Raw genomic sequence first — 19,235 nt, forward strand, 5'->3', positions numbered from 1 at the left:
AATGAGAATATTTGTCCTTTACTTTGGGAACTCCAGTCTCATTCATACAGATACAAATTCCTGATGCCCCCATGTGTTAGAATAGAACTGCCCTCCATAGAGTCTTCAGTGGCTGGCTTTTTAGAAATAGATTCACTAGATCTTTATTCCAAGGTCCCGCTGGGTGGATTTGGACCACAATTTTTTAGGTAAGTAGCTGAGTTCTTAACCCTTGGTGCTATTTGGGGATGCCTACTTTGGGAATTGGGAGTCCTGGTGTGGTGCACTGTGAGTTAATGTGCCAGACTGCAAACCCATTTGAACTGCAAGGTCAGCAGTTCAAGTTCACCAGCTGCTCTTCGGAAACCCTATACAGAGTCACTATGGGTCAGAACTGACTCAATAGAACTTCACAACAACAACACAACAATTTTGGGAATTGTTGTTTTTGTTAGGTGCCATTGAGTCGTTACTGACTCATGGCAAACCTATGCACAACAGAACGAAACACTGCCCAATCCTGGGCTAAGCTCACAATTGTTGTCACGCTTGAGCCCACTGATGCTGTCACAGTCCATCTCGTTGGGGGTCTTCCTCTTTTTCTCTGACACTCCACCTTACCAAACATGATATCCTTCTCCAGCGACTGGTCCCTCCTGACAATATGCCCGAAGTATGACAGATGAGGTTTGGCCATCTTGGCCTCCAAGGAGCATTCTAGCTGTACTTCTTCCAAAACGGATCTGTTGGTTCTTTTGGCAGCCTATGGCACTTTCAACATTCTCCTCCAACACCATAACTCAAAAGCATCAATTCTTCTATACAGTCTTCCTTATTCACTGTCCAGCTTTTGCATGCATAAGAGGTTATTGAAAATACCATGGCTTGGGTCAGGCACACCTTAGGCCTCAAGATGACATCTTTGCTCTTCAACACTTTAAAAATGTCTTATGCAGCAGATTTGCCTAATGCAATCCATTGTTTGATTTCTTGACTGCTGGGAATAATTTAGTCTAATTCCATAAAAGAGTTGTTGTTAAGTGCTGTTGAATTGGTTCTAACTCATATTGACCCTTTATAGGAACTCCAAGTAGAGGTTCAAACTAACGTTGCAGTCCAGCACATTAACCCACAGCACCACACCAGGACTTCCTAGTACTAGTGGGAAACTATACCTCTTCCATGGTCCTCCTAATTAGTTAGAACCTTCTTCAAAGGATGAACCAAGCAGGAATTCTCCAGTAGTGTTTTTCAGCCTTTTTCTGGCTCACTCAAGGGTCCACCAGTAAAATCTCAATGGGTCACTCCCTCATGTAGGGAGGGAACATATTAGAACTGGGAGAAAGAGACAACTTAGGTAGTTTTTAGACGCTTCTCTTAAGAGATTTATACCAGCCTCCACTTCCTATCTATAGCTGCTACCCCTGCTTATGCTCAGATGGAATCCATCTGGAACATTGAGGGGAAGGAGGAAGGTAACAGTTGGTGCAGGCAGTAGGGAGAAGGGTTGTTAATTGAAAGTTTCCACAGGTGGAAACTGTGGTGGTCTGTTCCCATAAGATTACAGCCTAGGAAACTGTGGGGTAGGGCTGTTCTGTCCTCTAAGCTTGCTGAGTTGGAATCAACTCTATGGCACCTAACCACAACAGGGCAGGTGGAAATTTGTCTAGAGCCTTTCCTATTAAAAAGTATTAGAAGTGGAAGTCACCTGTTTTGAATTTAATATCTGTGTGTGTTGCATGTATGTGTGTGTTCACCACACAGACTTGATGAGGAGAGCAGTGTTTTCTGTATTGTTTCCTAATCATCTCTTACTGCCATTAGATGTTGAACTAATAAAATGCATGAACCATATTTAGCAATCAGTGTAGACAGGTAAGTGTGACATTAGGTTTATAAAGGAAAATAGTACTTTGGTGGGGTTTTTGAAGGGACTTCTAAAAGTTCATGGAGAAATTCCATTCTCTTTTCATCTTTGGAGCCTCCCTTTAATATCCTGAATTGGTCTTGTGAACTTGGTTTTGGTCTTTTTGTGTGTGTGTGTCATCATTGAAACTTTGTTGAGGTGTGAAAAGTGTCCAAAAAAAACCTATTTTTTTTTTAATTGTAGGTACTTTCTGCTGTGTGTAAACTACTTTTTCTATGGAGAGACTGTAGCGGATTATTTTGCTACATTTGTTCAAAGAGAAGAGCAACTTCAATTCCTTATTCGCTACCATAGATTTATATCATTTGCCCTCTATCTAGCAGGTAAGCTGAGGAAAATTTTCTGTATTGATGTGTAGCTAATGTATTTTCTATGTTTATTTTGCTTATATGATTTAAATTTATGGCAGTCTTTATTTGACTAAGTGTGGCACAGTAGGATAAGCCCTGGACTACTAACCACAAGGTCAGCAGTCAAACCCACTAGCAATAAAAACAAAAAAAAACAATTTTTGATAAAGGAAACGAGGGTAAATTGCTACAATTTGATGAGCCTGACCTATACACATGGAGGTGGTAATTCTAAATACCACAGAGAGGGAAGGAGTCTTCCCATCAACTATCAATGCTATCCCCTCTATACACAGGGTAGATAGGGACGGGCAACTTAGACATTGGCTACCTAAAATGAGGGGGCGATAAAGGCACAAAGTGACTGGCTTACAAGGTTTCAAGAGGGAGTTTAGTTTAAGAGTATGTGAGGGAAGATAGAGTCCCCACTGAGTAGTTTTCATCTTGTCTAGATGGGTCTGATAAAAAGAGATGGGGATAAGATTCTTATGAGTCAATAGTAAGTGTTATCATGACTAATAGCGACTTTCACGATTGTAAAGGTAGAAGTTTTATAACAAAAATGGGCGAGTAGTTAATCTTACAGTCCAGAATCAGAGGACCCTAGGACCATCAAGGGAGAAGAGCACAAGTGAAATGTGGGACCTTACCTAGAGAAGCACAGACACCAGAGACGGGGAAATGGAGAGGGAGCAGCTGAGGATTCGAGATTCATGGGAAGAGAGGGACTGAGAGCTGGTGGCCAGGAGGCAGCCTTGCAGAAAGTGCACTTTGGTGGTTTAAATTATTATATATGCCTGAGTGTTTGGGAAAAAAAAAAAAAAAAAAGCTAAAATGAATAGAGAGAAATACTGTTAACTGATGGTACATAATGCAGATTATAGTCATTGTAATGAAACAAGGTGTATGATTTGTTGAATGTAAAACTGATGATCTGCCCTGTAAACTTTCACTTCATTAACAATAAAAACACTAAAAAAAAAATGTTAGCAGTTCCTTGGAAACCCTATACAGGGTCCTCCCTATGAGACTGAACTGACTCCATGGCACTTAACACCCACCACCAACAAAGAGTTCTATGTTTATCAGTACATGTTTGTGACTTTTTTTGTTGTTAGAAACAAAAGGTGAATTTATTTTGTAAAATGTGGATTAGATTTTGGAATGGCTTCTTGGCTATCATAGGAGAAAATACTCATATTTAGACTAATGCTTCATTTCTGGCATTTGAGTCTTAAAAAATTAATACCAGTTTCCCCAATTTATGACATTTGAAGTACATTGAACTGCACTTACAGGTATATTAGTAAAATGTTCTGCCTGCAATATTACAACACATAATTTGATATGATTATCATTCTCATGACAATCCCCAAAGATAAAGATCACAGTTTTAAAGATAAGGATAATAGATGGCAATTATAATGGGGAAAAAAAAGAAAGATTCAACTTCCACGAGAACTGACTTATTATGGAATTGTTGAAAGGGAGCCCATCAAAAGTCAGTGACTACCCATGTTAGCTAGAAAAGTGTCTCTATTGACTTTATTATTGAACCTGATGATTTCACTTTTTTTCATGCAATTATTCTTGTAGTTATTTGATGGCAAAGTTAAAACTAAGTAAAAATTAAATAATTTGTACCGTTAGTACAGGTACATCAGTTTAAAAATCACATTGTTTTCAGAAGACTTATAATGTCACCAGCCACCTTGCACCTACCACTCAGCCTCACGTCAGAGTTTTGAGCCATTTCTTGTATTTTTTCCATTTTCTATGCAATATGCTCATTTCTAACTTATTTTAGATAGTATCTACTGATTTCCTGTTATGAAGTGTCTCACATCTCCTTTAGATACCTTGTAGTTGTGTATTATTGTTGTTTTTTAAATATAGTCACTATTTACATAATTAAATGGGTCTTTAAAATCCCCTTTTCGATGAAGTACACAGCAGCAAACACGGTTGTCTTGGTGATAACTTTTCTATCCTTTTACAACTGTCTCTTTTCCCCCTGAAGTAAGTAACTGCCTTGCCTTCTGTTGTCCACATTTGTAATTTCCCATCTTGGCATCCCTAATGTCACCTTTAAATCTGTCACTATCTGCTGATAGTTTTTTCAGAAGTTCACACAAACCAGTGAGCCAATTCTTTCATTTCCTGTAGACCTCTGTCCCATAGCCCTCTGCATTCCTGCTTCTATTTGGACTGGCTATTTGTAGGTTTGGAGTCCTGGTGTGGTGCTGTAGCATAAGCACTGGACCACAAGGTCAGTTTGAACCACAAGGTCAGCTGTTCAGACTCACCAGCTGCTTCTCGGAAACCCTATCCAGGGTTACTATGAGTCAGAGCTGACTCGAGGACGCTTAACAACAACAAGTTGTAGGTTTGCAGTCTACCTCTCATGATGTACACATACCCAGCTTTCCATTTCTTCTCTCCCACTCTTCAAGTTTCTCAGTTAAAATCCTAATTTTGCTGAAGCTTGACCACTGGTAATTTCTTATGAAATGGTGCTTAGAAGATAAAGGTCTTATGTTCATGCATACCTAAAAATAGCTTTCTTCTGTTGGGATACTTAATTGATTTAACTAGGTCTCATTCTTATTTTTGCCAGACTTTGACTTGATGTCCATTTTAGAAGCCCAGACTTCACTCTTGCCATCCACCGAGCCTTTTCTGTTCTGTAGAAAATATCTGTAATTGCCCCTGATTTCTCAGGTCTGTTAAGTCTACTTTCCAGTTTCCAAATTCTGCTAACAGTTGTCTTCTATTCTCCTTGACATTTCTTCCATTCTCTTTGTTAATGTGGGGCTTGACCTTAATTTTTTTCAAATGTTACTTTTAAGGATAACAGGATGGAATGGAAATAAATACACCTAATCCAGTTGTCATTTTTTCAAACAGAAGCATTTAACTAGTTTACAAAAAAAAAAAAAAAAAATCCCCTTGGTCTGAAGAAAAACAATTTTCTTGTTTTCTCTCGTGGTTCAGTGGATTGCCTGGGTGTCCCTGGGCATTTCTAACTTCCAACAAAAAAACAACTTACCGTTGAGTTGATTCTGATTCTTGGTGACCATGTGTATCAGAGAACTGTGCTCCATAGGGATTTTAATTGCTGTGTTTCAGAAGTAGCTCTCCAGGCCTTTCTGTGGGTGGACTTTGAACTTTCAACAATTTGGTAGCAGCCAATTGCATTCATCAGCTGTTTGCACACCCTGAGATGCCAATTAGATGGATGCCAGTCATTTGAAGGCTTGAGTGGGCTGGCCATCTGAAATGGCTCATTCTCCATGTGGCTAGGACTTACCATAGCATGGCAGCAGGTCTCAGAGTGAAGAGTTTGCCAAAAGCCAAGCAGTCCAAGAGTCCTTAAGTGGCTTTCTTTCTTTCTTGTTCTTAACTCAGTTTGAAAAGTGAAAATATAATACTTGAGGGCTTTAAAAAAGTTTGCGAGAAAATTACATTATCTTTTAATTCCACTTTCCATGAACTTTTTGAAATGTCATGGTTTTATGTTTTCACTTTTTAAAAAATGAGTTAAGGATGGGGGGGAAAAAAGGAAATTAGTTAAGGACTTTTGGAATATGTGGATGTTGGCATACTCTTAGTATATACCCATAGTAAAAATTGAGACTATAAAACGGTATATAATGAAATCTCCCTTCTGCCATAGAACTTCATGTTTTGTCTCTAGGGGCTTACTACTGTTAACTCATGTATTCAGACCAATTCTGAGCTGATTGTGAAGTGTCCTCAAGTGGATTCTGACCCATAGCGACCCTATGTAGGGTTTCCAAGGAGCGGCTGGTAGCTTTGAACCACCAACCTTGCAATTAGCAGTCCAGTGCTTATCCTAAAGTGCCATACCAGGACTCTATATTCTGAGTAGTCAAGCTTATGTTTTTATATTTCCCTCTGGTTCTTTATAAAATGAGAGCAGACTAGTCTGCTATTGTATATAGACTATTCAATACCTGTTTTTTCTACGTAATGTAACTTTATAGGTGGTTTTATAACAGCCCATCTAGCTGGCTGTATCTTGCTGCCTTGTTGCTGTTGTTTTCATATCTATGGTATGCTTCAGTTACTCTGTTTTTATGCAAACACTATGCTTACTGTAGGATAAAGCACTGGACCGCAAGGTCAGTTTGAACTAAAAGGTCGGTGGTTCAAACTCACCAACTGCTCCTCAGAAACCCTATACAGGTTCACTATGAGTCAGAACCGACTTGATGGCACTTAACAACAACATATAATACAGTCTATCTGTATTGATGAATCTATGGAAATATTTGATGGGTACAATGTCAGTACATAAGGTGACTACAGTTTCTTGGCTTATTTATCTTCTAATTTGCTGTAACTTATATGAGGGTGGCTTCACAAAGTTTGTGGGAAAATTCCATTACCTTTTTTTAAAAACTTTTTATTGTGCATTGAGTGGTAGTTTACATTGGAGAACATCAGTTTTGCACTCATCCTATCATATTTTGTATAATTGCAATGATTACAATCCCCTCCATGCATCATCAGTCAACAATATTTGCTTCTGTTCCCTCTGGGGTTTTTGTTGTTGTTGTTGTTGTTTGTTTTGATGTACACAAAAACACTCAGGTACATAAAATCATTTAAACAACCCAATGGCACATTCTACAAGCCTGCCTCCTGACCGCCAACACACAGCCTTTCTCTTTCCATGAGTCTGGAGTTCTCAGCTGCTGCCTCTCTTCATGTCATCATCTTTGCCTCCATCTCTGGTGTCGCTGTGAAACTTTCATTACCTTTTAATTCTGGTTTCCCACGAAAGTTTTGAAGCCTCCTCGTCGTACTTGAGAAAAGCTTCTAAATAGTGTAATTCGTTTTCTTTGTTTTTTCTGTTTACACATGTTATACACAGTGTCCTTCTAGTCAGCCTCCTTTTAGTGACTGCTTTGCAATAATGTTTGGCTCAGCTTTTAAAAAATAGAATAGGTATTTCTTCTTTTTCTCTCTTTTATCCCTAAAAATATAGTGATTTCTGCCATAGAAAGAACATCTTATTGTGTACTCTTGAGTCTGTGTGACATATTGTATGACCAAGTAGAATGGCCCATAGGGTTTCCTACACTGTAGAGTTTATGGGAGCAGCTTATGCCGAGTTGCTGGTGGGTTCTGGTAGATTAAGCCACCGACCTTTCAGTTAGAAGGGCTCCTTAGAAATAGCTTATCACTGGCTATTTTAGGCTCATGGAATAACAGAAGCTCACTGAAAGCCAGTCAGTCATTCTTTCAACAAGTCTTTGAGTGCTTTCCAAGTGCTCGGGACTGGACTGTGGTTGGCATTGAGAATACAAAGGGAAATAAGGCTAAGAGTGTGCCTTTCAGGATCTCACAGCTGGAGAGACACAAGTCCCTGGTTCAGTGCGGAAATGTCAACAAGGAGAGGCAGGAACATATAAAAGGGAAAGGAGGGCCTGGCTCTGCCAGCAGGCAGAAGGCCAGAGAAGGAAGACCTTGAGAAAGGATGACAGGCACAATGAAGAGGAAAGAACAAGCAGGCATTTGTCAGGTGGATGGTGAGAAAGGGCATTCCAGCCAGAGAAGACAGCCGTGCAAGACATGGGCGTGGGAGAGGATTACATGCTCTGGGCCGGTGGCAGCCATTAAAGATTGAACGGTAGGCAGGATCCACACTTTGAAAGTCTATGTGTATGTGGTAAGGGTTTGAACTTTATCCCTGGGAAACCATTGGATGATTTGAACTTCAGCAATGATATAGTCAGGTTTGTAGTGAAATAAAAGTTGGACTAGAAGTCCTGGTGTGGCGCTATGGGTTAATGGGCCAGCCTGCAAATCATTTGAACTGTAAGGTTGCCGGTTCAAACTCACCAGCTGCTCCTCGGAAACCCTATACAACGTTGCTATGGGTCACAATCGACTCAATGGCACTTAACAACTACAAGGAAGTGGTAGCAGGGATTTTAGATAGGAAGTTCTATTGTAATTAATATTAAATATAGCAAGGATCTGAATCATTGTGGCTTATAATTAATACTTAGTTGGCTATAAATTAAAAAACAATTCTGTGAGTCAGTCTTAGAACCCAGCTTTTGTGATCTTTTATGTTTATCTATGAAAACACGAACCCTGGTGGGCAGTAGTTAAATTCCTAAGCTGCTAACAAAAATGTTGATTCAAGTCCATCCTCTGATGCACCAGAGACAATTGTGACAGTCTGCTTCTGTAAAGATTTCTAGCCTTGGAAACTCTTTGGGGCGAGTTATGACATGTAGACTTACTATGATGCAACAAAAGTGAGTTTTTATGAAAAAAGTTTATTGTATCCCAAATGATGGGAGCGTGATGGCTCTGTAGGGTAAACACTGGCCTGTGAACCACAAGGTTGGTTATTCGAGCCCACCAGCCACTCTGCAGGTGAAAGATGAGACTTTCTGTCCCTGAAAAGACTTACAGCCTCTGAGACCATACACGTGACCGCTGTGAGTCAGAACTGACTCACAGCACTTAACAACAGCAGCATTCCAGATGGTTGTAGATTCTCATATAGTTGTAAGAAATCATTCAGAAATCCCTTGAACACTTTGTCCAGATTCCCCCAGTGGTAACATTTTGCAGAACTATAGTTGAATTCAAGCGGATTCAGAAGAAGGCATGAATCGTGGGATATCATTGCTGATGTCAAATGGATCTTGGCTGAAAGCAGAGAATACCAGAAAGATGTTTACCTGTGCTTTATTGACTACACAAAGGCCTTCAGTTGTGTGGATCATGACAAACTATGGACAACATTTCAAAGTGTGAATATTCTGGAATACTTAATTGAGCTCATGAGGAACCTGTACATAGACCCAGAGGCAGTTGTTTTAATAGAACATGGAAACACAATGGGTTAAAATTAGAAAAGGTGTGTGCCAGAGTTGTATTCTTTCACCATTCTTACTCAACCAAGCAAATAATCTGAGAAGCTGAGCAAATAGTCTGAGAAGCTGGATTATATGAAGCTGGGTTATATGGCATCAGGATTGGAGGAAGACTTATTAACAACCTGCAGTATGCAGATGATACAGCCTTGCTTGCTGAAAAATACATACTAATGAAGATCAAAAAACATAGCCTTCAGTATGGATTGCATCTCAATGTCAACAAAACAAAAGTCCTCACCACTGGACCAGTAAACAACATTCTTAACAACAGAGAAAAGACTGTAGTTGTTAAAGACTTCATTCTTCTTGGATCAACCATCAACACTCTTGGAAGCAGCAGCCAAGAAATCAAATGACATATTGCTTTAGGCAATATGTTGAAGAGCAAAGATGTCAGCTTGAGGACTAAGGTGTGCTTAACCCAAACTATGGTATTTTCAATAACCTCATATGCATGCAAAAGCTGGACAGGGAATAAGGAAGACCACAGAAGAATTAATGCTTTTGAGTTACGGTGTTGGAGGAGAATATTGAAAGTACCATGGGCTGCCAAAAGAACCAATAGATCTGTGTTGGAAGAAGTGCAGCCAGAGTGCTTCTTGGAGGCCAGGATGGCCAAACTTCGTCTCTCATATTTCGGACATATTGTCAGGAGGGTCCAGTCACTGGAGAGGGATATCATGTTTGGTAAGGTGGAGGGTCAAAGAAAAAGAGGAAGACCCCCAGTGAGATGGATTGGCAAAGTGGCAGCATCAATGGGCTCAAGTGTGGCAAGAATTGTGAGGTTAGCCCAGGACCAGGCAGTGTTCATTCTGTTGTGCATAGGGTCACTTTAAGTTGGTACTGACTTGACGGCACCTACCAACAACTACAACAATAGTAGAATTGATGCATTTGAGTTATGGTGTTGGAGAAGAATATTAAAAGTACCAGGGACTGGCAGAAGAACAAACATATCTGCGTTGGAAGGAGTACAGCCAGAATGCGCTTTAGAAGCCAGGGTAGCAAGACTTTGTCTCTAATACTTTGGACATGTTTCCAGGAGACATCAGTCCCTGAAGAAGGACATCGAACTTGGTAAAATGGAGGGGCAAAAATAAAAAGAAGATCCCCAATGAGATGAACTGACACAGTCGCAGCAACAATGAGCTCAAACGTAACAGCAGTTGTGAGGATGATGCAGGACCAGGAAGTGTTTCATTCTGTTGTGCATAAGTTTGCTATGGCCCCTAACAACAGTAATAACCAGGGTATTGACATTATTATAATAATACATATGTACTTTGGAAATGCAACTCATAATAAGATATAAATTAATGAAGCTTAAATATAAACTATGCTGAATATTCAACCTATTATCACTTTCAAGTGTGGCCTAGATATGGCTCAGTAAATTAGACCACTGTTGTTTTAAGTACCAAGAAGTCAGTTCTAGTATAGGATTTCTGACACCTAACAATTGTCTTCCTTGTTTGTTTACTTCACAGTAATATAATGGTCAAAGGGTCCTGCTGAAATTTTAGTTCTTCAGTGGTCAAATGACTTTGCATAGTACAAGTATTAGAAGATGATCCAAAAAGCAGAGATAGGCCCAGTTCTTTCCTTGACATTGAATTTTATTAAGATAAAACTTAGTTATCTCTGGGTCTGACCTCCTCTTTGATGCATGCAGGATTAAATGACTTCTTTAATATGACACAAAATGACTTACTGAGTAAGCCTCTGAAGTCAACCTGACGCTTAATTAATTTTGTTGTAAAATGAATTTGGCTGACTACAAAGAGGATATTAGAAAGGCTGAGAATAATAAGACAAACATTTTCTCTAAAGTCTAGATAGATATGCAGAAGAAACAATCACATTGGTGAATTAGATTTAAGGCTCTTAAATTGATGCATTTGAATTATGTTCTTGGCAAAAAATATTGGAAAGTACCGTCGAGTACCAGAAGAACAAACAGGTCTTGGAAGAAGGATAGCCAGCATGCTCCTTAGAAGTGAGGATGGTAGGACTTTGTCTCACGTATTTTGGGTGTGTAGTCATATGGATGCGAAAGCTGGGCAGTGAATAAGAAAGATCGTAGAAGAATTGATGCCTTTGAGTTGTGGTGTTGGAGGAGAATACTGAAAGTGCCATGGACTGCCAAAAGAACCCATAGATCTGTTTTGGATGAAGTGCAGCCAGAGTGCTCCATGGAGGCCAAGATGGCTAAGCTTCGTCTCTCATACTTTGGATCTATTGTCAGGAGGCAACAGTCGCTGGAGAAGGATGTCATGCTGGATAAGACGGAGGGTCAGAGAAAAAGAGGAAGACCCCCAATGAGATGGATTGGCCAGATGGCATCATTGATGGACTCAAGTGTGGCAGTGGTAGTGAGGTTGGCCCAGGATCGGACATTGTTTCGTTCTGCTGTGCATGGGGTCGCTATGAGTCAGTTCCGACTCTATGGCACCTGACAACAACAAAGTCAGGAGAGACCAGTCTCTGAAAAAAGGACATCATGCCTGGTAAAGTGGAGGGTCAGTGAAAAAGAGCAGACCCTCAACCAGATAGATTGGCATAATGACTGTAACAATGGTATCAAACATAACCACAGTTTAGGACGATGCAGGTCCGGGCAGTATTTCATTCTGTTGTGCAGGCAGTAGCTATGAATTGGAATCTACACGACCACACCTAACAATAACGGAAACTAGAGCAGCCATGTGTTTAATTGTCCAGCAGTGATTGGTTAATTAGCTTAAGGTGGTGTGGCTCTGTGGGTTAATGTGCTGGACCTCAAGGTCAGTTTAAACTGCAGCGTCAGTGGTTCAAGTTCACTAGCCGCTCCCCAGAAACCGTATACAGGGTCACTATTGGTTGGAACCTGTACAACAGCACTTGAACAGCAAACTGTCTATTTAGCCAACCAGAGTGATATGTGTATTATGATTAGTAATTTTTTTTTTATGCATGACTTAATTATATTTCAGCATTACTTTGTGTGAAATCCTTAAGGAAAATAAGTGACAGAATTAAAGAAATTTGATAGACATATAAAATTAACACGTTTTTATTGTGAATTGAGTGAAGGTTTACAGACAGGATCATCAGTTTTACATTCAGCAAATGATCCACTTTGTCTCACTCAATGATTACAGTCCCCTCCATGCAACAACCATTATCCCACCTCCTCCCTGCGGTTCCTCTTTCCATTCCACCCACCTTCCCATCCCTTCTCAATTGTGTCCTTAGGTAAATGAGGTAAATGTCATCCTTCATATAAAATTAACTTTTAAGTTATAGCTAAAATCAATCGGAAGGATTTTTTTTTTCCTTTTAACATCCTGGTTATCATTTATATGAGAGGATATTGATCAGGTTTGTAGAAGGTGTCATAAATGATTGTTCACAGAGAATTATATCTTCAAAAACCCTTAGGTTACTACAATCTATAGACATGACAGTATTTTAAAACTTAAGGGTTTATGCCCAATATCACAATATAGATTAAATTCTTTATCTTAGCTAATATGAGGTTGTTTTGAATCACACTTTCCACAGCGTGTATTTCCTTAAAACCAGTAGCTCAACTGTAGTTTAGTGTTTGAATGTGAGCACTCATAAAACATTGTGCTTCTGAACTTATTATGATGTTGGAAATTATTTGCAGTTTTGATTCGTTTGGGGTGGAATGAAAAATATAGCCAGGCGAAAAAGGGTAGAATTGGTCAGTAAGTTCGAATATTCAATCTTTTGCCTATTTAATGTCTGCTTTTTGAATCAAAGACCCTGTGTAAGTACTGAGTTTATTAATCAACAATAGTAAATTCTGAAAAATAATTATTTTTTCTTTACATTTTCTCTCTTCAACTAGATCATCATAAGCTCCTCAGAGATAATGCCTACCTTATTCATATTTGTATCCTGGGTCTGGCATGTCACAAAGATAAAAAACAATGTGCCATTGAGTCAATTCCAACTCATGGCCACTACATGTGTATCAGAGTAGGACTGCGCTCCCTAAGGTCTTCAGGGACTGGGTTCAGAGGTAGAGCGCCAGACTTCCTTCCAAGAGACGTCTCTCTATGGACTCAAACCTCCAACCTTGTTGTTATATTGTACCCAAACCGAACCCACTGCTAGCACGTCAATTCATACTCTTGCACCCCTAGCAATCGAGTAGAAGTTCTTCTTAGGGTTTGTGAAACTGTGAATCTTGACAAGAGCAAGCAGTGTCATCTTTCTCCCAGTGAGTGTGACTGGTGGATTTGAAAAGCCAGTCTGGCATTGATGAGCCTATGGTTTAATCCATAACCCCAGCACGGCTTCTTTGTTATCTCATCCAACCTAACCTTACTGCCATCAAGTCCATGCCAACTCAGTGACCCTGTATAAGGTTTCCAAAGCTCTAAATCTTTATGGGAGCAGAAAGCCTCGTCTTTGGAGTAACTGGTGGGTTTTAACTGCTGACTGCAGTTAGCAGTTCAGTGCTTATCCAACAGCACTACTAGCGCTCTTTGTTATTGTTGTTGTTGTTATGTGCTGTGGAATCGGTTCCCACTCATAGCGACCCTGTACAGGGTTTCCGAGGCTGTAAATCTTTATGGGAGCAGAAAGCCTCATCTTTCTCCTGCAGAACAGCTGGAGAGTTTCGTACTGCTGACCTTGCAGTTCACAGTAGTGCTCAGTAAATATTTTTAGTCATTGATCCATCCTTTAAATTTTTCATCTATTGTATATTTGGACTTATTAAGTATATCCTCTCTCCCCTTTATGTTGTCCTTGGAAATCTCATTGCCTTATTTTCTCTTTGAATGTACCTCTGTTTAATCTGATGGGTGGTATCATTGTTGTGGAGTTGGTTCCAACTCATAGTCACTCTGTATAGGGTTGCCAAAAAGTGATTGGTGGATTTGAACCAACGACCTTGCTATTCAAACTGACCCTTGAGTCCAGTGCTTCATCCTACAGCACCATGCCAGGACTCTGCAAAAAAGGACCACAATGCCATTCCTCCACAGTATGTCACTATGAGTCCGAGCCAACTCGACGGCACTTCACAACAACAGGGATGTTTACAGGTTACAGTTCAAGACTGGAAAATGCTCAGAGCACAGTTTTTTGTTTCTTGTTTTCAGTCAGAACAGCCTCTCCTCAGCCATACCCAGAGGCAGACCTCTTTCTGGCCCCCAGTCTCTTGGCCTAGCCTGTCTCCTGCTCATCAGTGTTGCAGAGGTCTTTTAGGGTTGCTGATAAATGCCCCAAAGACACTTCACTTGCTGTAAGCCTCAGCCTGACAGCAATTCAGCTCTAGCTCTGTGAGCCAGCAAACTTAGTTCCCCAATTAAGTACCTGGAGGTACCCCACTCCACATATGAGCCCCCTGCTGCCCAAAGGCACTCAGCTTTCCTTGCTCCGTGGGCTAGGAAGCCACTGCTCTGTCTGGCTCTCTGGCTCATGGTTCTGCTGCCTCTGCTCCTCCTCCAGTCTCACAGAGTTCTATCCCTGGTTCAAGGAAGTTTAATGCACAGGGACCTTGAGGACACTCTCCACTCCTGGCTTTTTTTTTTTTTTTTCCTTTGATGTTACTGAGATTCCCTAACCCCTACTCCCCACCCCTGCTTTTGCTATTGCTCATTTAGTACCCAGAAGGATGGCAAAGCACCACTCACCTGTGAGTGTGTTGTACTGTGGGAGCTTGTGTGTTGCTGTGATGCTGGAAGCTAGGCCCCTTGTATTTTACATGCAGGCAGGGTCACCCCTGGTTGACAGGTTGCAGACTAAAAGACTAGGAACAAGGAGAGGAGATTACTTCTGAGTGGTTAGCCTCTGGAAGCTTTATGAATAGCAGGGTCTAACACAGTACATAAAGCTGAACTGCTTAGATTGGAAAGCACTCAAAATACAACTGGAGAAGAGCTGCCTCCTCATAGTAAACTTGACCTAAATGAAATGGATGGAGCAAAGTTTGTATTACCTTCATTTGCTGATGAGAAGCAACTGAAAATGAGAAGAATAAGCTGCAAACATCCATTAATAATTGGAAAGTGGGATGCACAAAGATTGAATCTAGGGAAACTGGAAGTTGTCGAAAATGAAATGGAACCCATAAAATCAATGTCCTAGGAATTGTTGTTGTTAAGTGCTGTCGAGTTGATTCTAACTCATAGAGACCCGTGTAAGGTCAAACTCACTGAGGAGCAGCTGGAGAATTTGAAAGGCTGACCTTGCAATTAGCAGTCCAGTGCTTATCATATAGCACCATACAGGGCTCCACCCTACGCATTGTTGTTGTAAAGTGCTGTCGAGTTGGTTCCGACTCATAGTGACCCTGTATAGAGTTTCAGAGGAACAGTTGTGTGAGTTTGAAATGCCAGCCTTTTGGTTCAAATCAACCTTGCAGTCGGATGCTTATCCTACAGCACTACGCCAGGGCTCCATATCCTAGCCTTTAGTGAGCTGAAATGGACAACTATAGGCCATTTTGAATCACACATTCGCATGGTTTACTGTATCGGGAATGACAAATTCAAGAGGAATGACATCACATTGTCAAATGGAGCATTTCAAGATTTATCTTGATGTACAGTACTAACTATAATAGGATAATATCCATTTGCTTACAAGGAAGAGCAGTTAATACCACTATTATTCAAAGTTCTGTACCAACCACTAAAGCCAGTGATGATGAAATTGACGAATTCTGCCACCTTCTTCAGTCTGAAATGGATCAAACAAGCAATCAAGATGCATCGACAATTACTGGTGATTGGAATGAGAAAGTTGGAAATAAAGAGAAGGATTGGTAGTTGGAGAATATGACATAGGTCATAGAAACCATGCTGAAGATCACATGATAAAAGAGTTTTGCAAGACCAATGACTTACTTGTCTCAAATACCTTTCTTTAAACAACATAAACAGTGATTATACACGTGGAACTCATCAAATGGTATGCACAGGAATCCAGTTGACTTCATCTGTGGGAAGAGATGATGGAGAAGCTCAATAGCATCGGCCAAAACAAGGCCTGTCAGCCAAAATAATGACTGTGGAAGAGACCATCAGTTACTCATATGCAAGTCCAAGCTGAAGAAGATTAAAACAAGTCCACAAGAGCCAAAATATGACAGCATATCTCACCTAATTTAGAATAGATTTGATGTGTTAGGCACTAATGACTGAAAACCACAGGAGTTGTGGGATGGCATCAAGAACGCCATGCATGAAGAAAACCCAAAAAAATCATTTAAAAGACAAGAAAGAAAGAAAAGACCAAAGTAGATGTCCTAAGAGACTCTGAAACTTGCTCTTGAATATAGAGTAACTAAAGCAACTTAAAAAAAATGAGGAAGTTAAAGCTGAACAGAAGAATTCAAAGGGTAGCCTGAGAAGACAAAGTCAAGTATTATAATGAAATGTGCAATATATGGAATTAGTAAACCAAAGGGGAGCAAACACTATTTGCTGAGCAAATAGTATGAGAAAAGTTGGATTATGTGAAGAGGATAGTGGCATCAGGTTTGGAGGAAGACTAATAACCTGCAATATGCAGATGATACAACCTTGCTTGATAGAAGTGAAGAGGATTTGAAATACTTACAGATGAAGTATTTTTTTATATCCAAATGTTAAAAAAAAACACCTCAGCAATGGACGAACCAATAAATATCATGATAAATGGGGAAAATAATGAAGTTGTCAAAGACTTCATTTTGCTTAAATCCCCAATCAATAGTCATGGAAGCAACAGTCAAGAAATCAAATGATGTATTCCATTAGGCACCTGTGTTGCAAAAGACCTCATTAAAGTGTTAAAGAGCAAAGATGTCAGTTTGAGGACTAGTATTTTTAATTGCCTCATGAGCATTGGAAAGTTGGGCAATGAATAAGGAAGACCATAGAAGAATTCATATATTTGAATTATGGTGTTGGAGAATATTGAATATTAGCTGCCAGAAGAACAAACAAATCTATGTAGGAAGAAGTACAGCCAAAATGCTCTTTAGAACAAGGATGACAAGATTTAGTTTCTTGTACTTTGGAGACATGTCAGGAGAGATCAGTGTCTGGAGAAGGAAGACCATCACTGAGATGGAGTGACAGATCAAAATATTAATAATACAGAACAATTTCAAATACTCATTTTCTGGAGCCATGGAAGTTAATGAATCCTTGAAACTATTACTATGATGTAAACTTTAAAACATAAACCAACAGTATTCCCCTAAACTGAGTGATAATTTTAATGTACTAAAACAAAACAAAAGCTTAACTAGTAAAAAAGGTCTTTTATTTATTTATTAGCTTTTTGTGAATTGAGTGAAAGTTTACAGAATAGATTATTGGTTTTACATTTAACAAACCATATATTTCACTTCAAGGCGCTCTGGTAGCGTAGTGGTTATGAATTGGGCTGCTAACCTCACAGTCAGCAGTTTGAAACTACCAGCTGCTCCACAGGAGAAAGATGAGGCTTTCTGCTCCTGTGAAGATTTACAGCCTCAGAAATCCTATCCATGGTCACTATGAGTCATACTTCACTTCACTCCATGGTTACAATTCCCTCCCTGTACCAGCAGTTAACAGTGTTTACCTCTATTCACATTAACTACTATTGCATTCCTTCCTGTGTCGCCCACTTCATCTTTCCGTTGCTAACTGCCCTCTTGTTGTATATTGCCTACCATGTTAACATGCGTCTACCCTCTAGTCCATGAATAATTTTCCCTTCCCCTCAACCATCAAAGATTGTTTCTTTTATCAAGAAAACCTTTAACTTTTTACAACATATAATGTTTGTCCTTTTTATGATTAATTAATTTCACTCAGCATCGTGTCCTTCAGGTTCAACCTTGTTGTGAGGTATTTCACAGATTCATCATTACTGTTTCATAATATTCCACTGTGTGTATGTACCAAAGTTTGTTTAACTATTCTTCTGTTGATGAGCATTTAGGTTCTCTCCATCTTTTTGATATGTCTCACTTCACTAGATGCTCACAAGATGATTGACCTCATGTGACCAGTCTTTAACCGGCCAGTCTCCCTTCCTCACGATCCCTGCTGAACTCTCTTCCCAACAGGCATTCCATCCATCTTTCTAACCTTACTTCTAAATTTCAGGATGCCAGAGTTTTCATCTGTGCCAATTTTACTTTGTCTTTTCCATCTTTGGTGTAGAGGGTCTGTGTAGTGTGTTTACCTAGTCTGCCATCTTGTCAGAAGACCCCCCCACCCCCATTGTACTCTCTTAAGAACTGTTCCCATGGGCTGAAACTCTTAAGAACTGTTTACATGGATGAAATTTACAATAGCACCTGGAAAGATTAGACAAGAACCTCAGGAGGCAGTGAGTTTATATTAAAGAGGAATAAACTCAGAAAAGGAAGGTGAAAATGGTTGTGTAGCTTGAGGATGTTATCTTTGTCACTAAGTTGCACATGTGGAAACTGTTGAATCAATGTGTTTCCAGTGAGTATTTTCGACAACTACAAAGAAGTAATGACAAAGTCCTCAAGGGGAAAAAACCAACACAAACAAAAAGTGAGTTGTCAAGACTATCCTGGATAAAATGTCCATTTGGAAAATATTGAATACCTCTGTATTATATAATTTCAAGAAATAGAAAGGTGTCTATTTTGGAGTAGTATTTGTGTTGATATAGAATGATAAGTTCTAACAGCATCTTCTTATATGTCTGCCTTGCCCTTTCCCATTAGACTCAGAATCAATTCCTATGTATTGTCTGGACCAATGACCAAAAAAAAAAAAATTATAGTAATTACATTATCACTTGGACCACAAGAGTAAGGCTATAGAGGAAAATCATAAAAGCAGTAATTTTTTTTTAAAACTTTTTATTGTGATAAGCCATGATTTTATTTTATATACTCAGTGATTTCAGTTTTCACTTGGGCCTTTACTCAAAACAAGTTTACAGACTGCTCTTTCAGTTCAATCTTGCCTTGTGTTCATCAGGCAGTTTATTCTTATTCCCTAAATAGGTGATGAATTGTATCTTGGGGTCAGTATGAATTCTTTTCCTTATGCTTTGACATTTCAAATCAGT

The 19,235-nt window shown here is 39.6% G+C and overlaps 1 protein-coding gene across 1 annotated transcript in view; it reads left to right on the forward strand.

Annotated features, from left to right (window-relative positions):
- CDS1 (CDP-diacylglycerol synthase (phosphatidate cytidylyltransferase) 1) overlaps positions 1-19,235 on the forward strand; it is a 115,510-nt gene that overhangs the window by 72,078 nt on the left and 24,197 nt on the right. The window contains exon 5 of the mRNA XM_006867765.1: positions 2,090-2,229. Within this exon, the coding sequence (XP_006867827.1) occupies positions 2,090-2,229 (140 nt within the window). The remainder of the gene's footprint in view (positions 1-2,089; positions 2,230-19,235) is intronic.

Source organism: Chrysochloris asiatica, unplaced genomic scaffold (assembly GCF_000296735.1).
Source record: "Chrysochloris asiatica unplaced genomic scaffold, ChrAsi1.0 scaffold00109, whole genome shotgun sequence".
Classification (NCBI taxonomy): Eukaryota; Metazoa; Chordata; class Mammalia; order Afrosoricida; family Chrysochloridae; genus Chrysochloris; species Chrysochloris asiatica.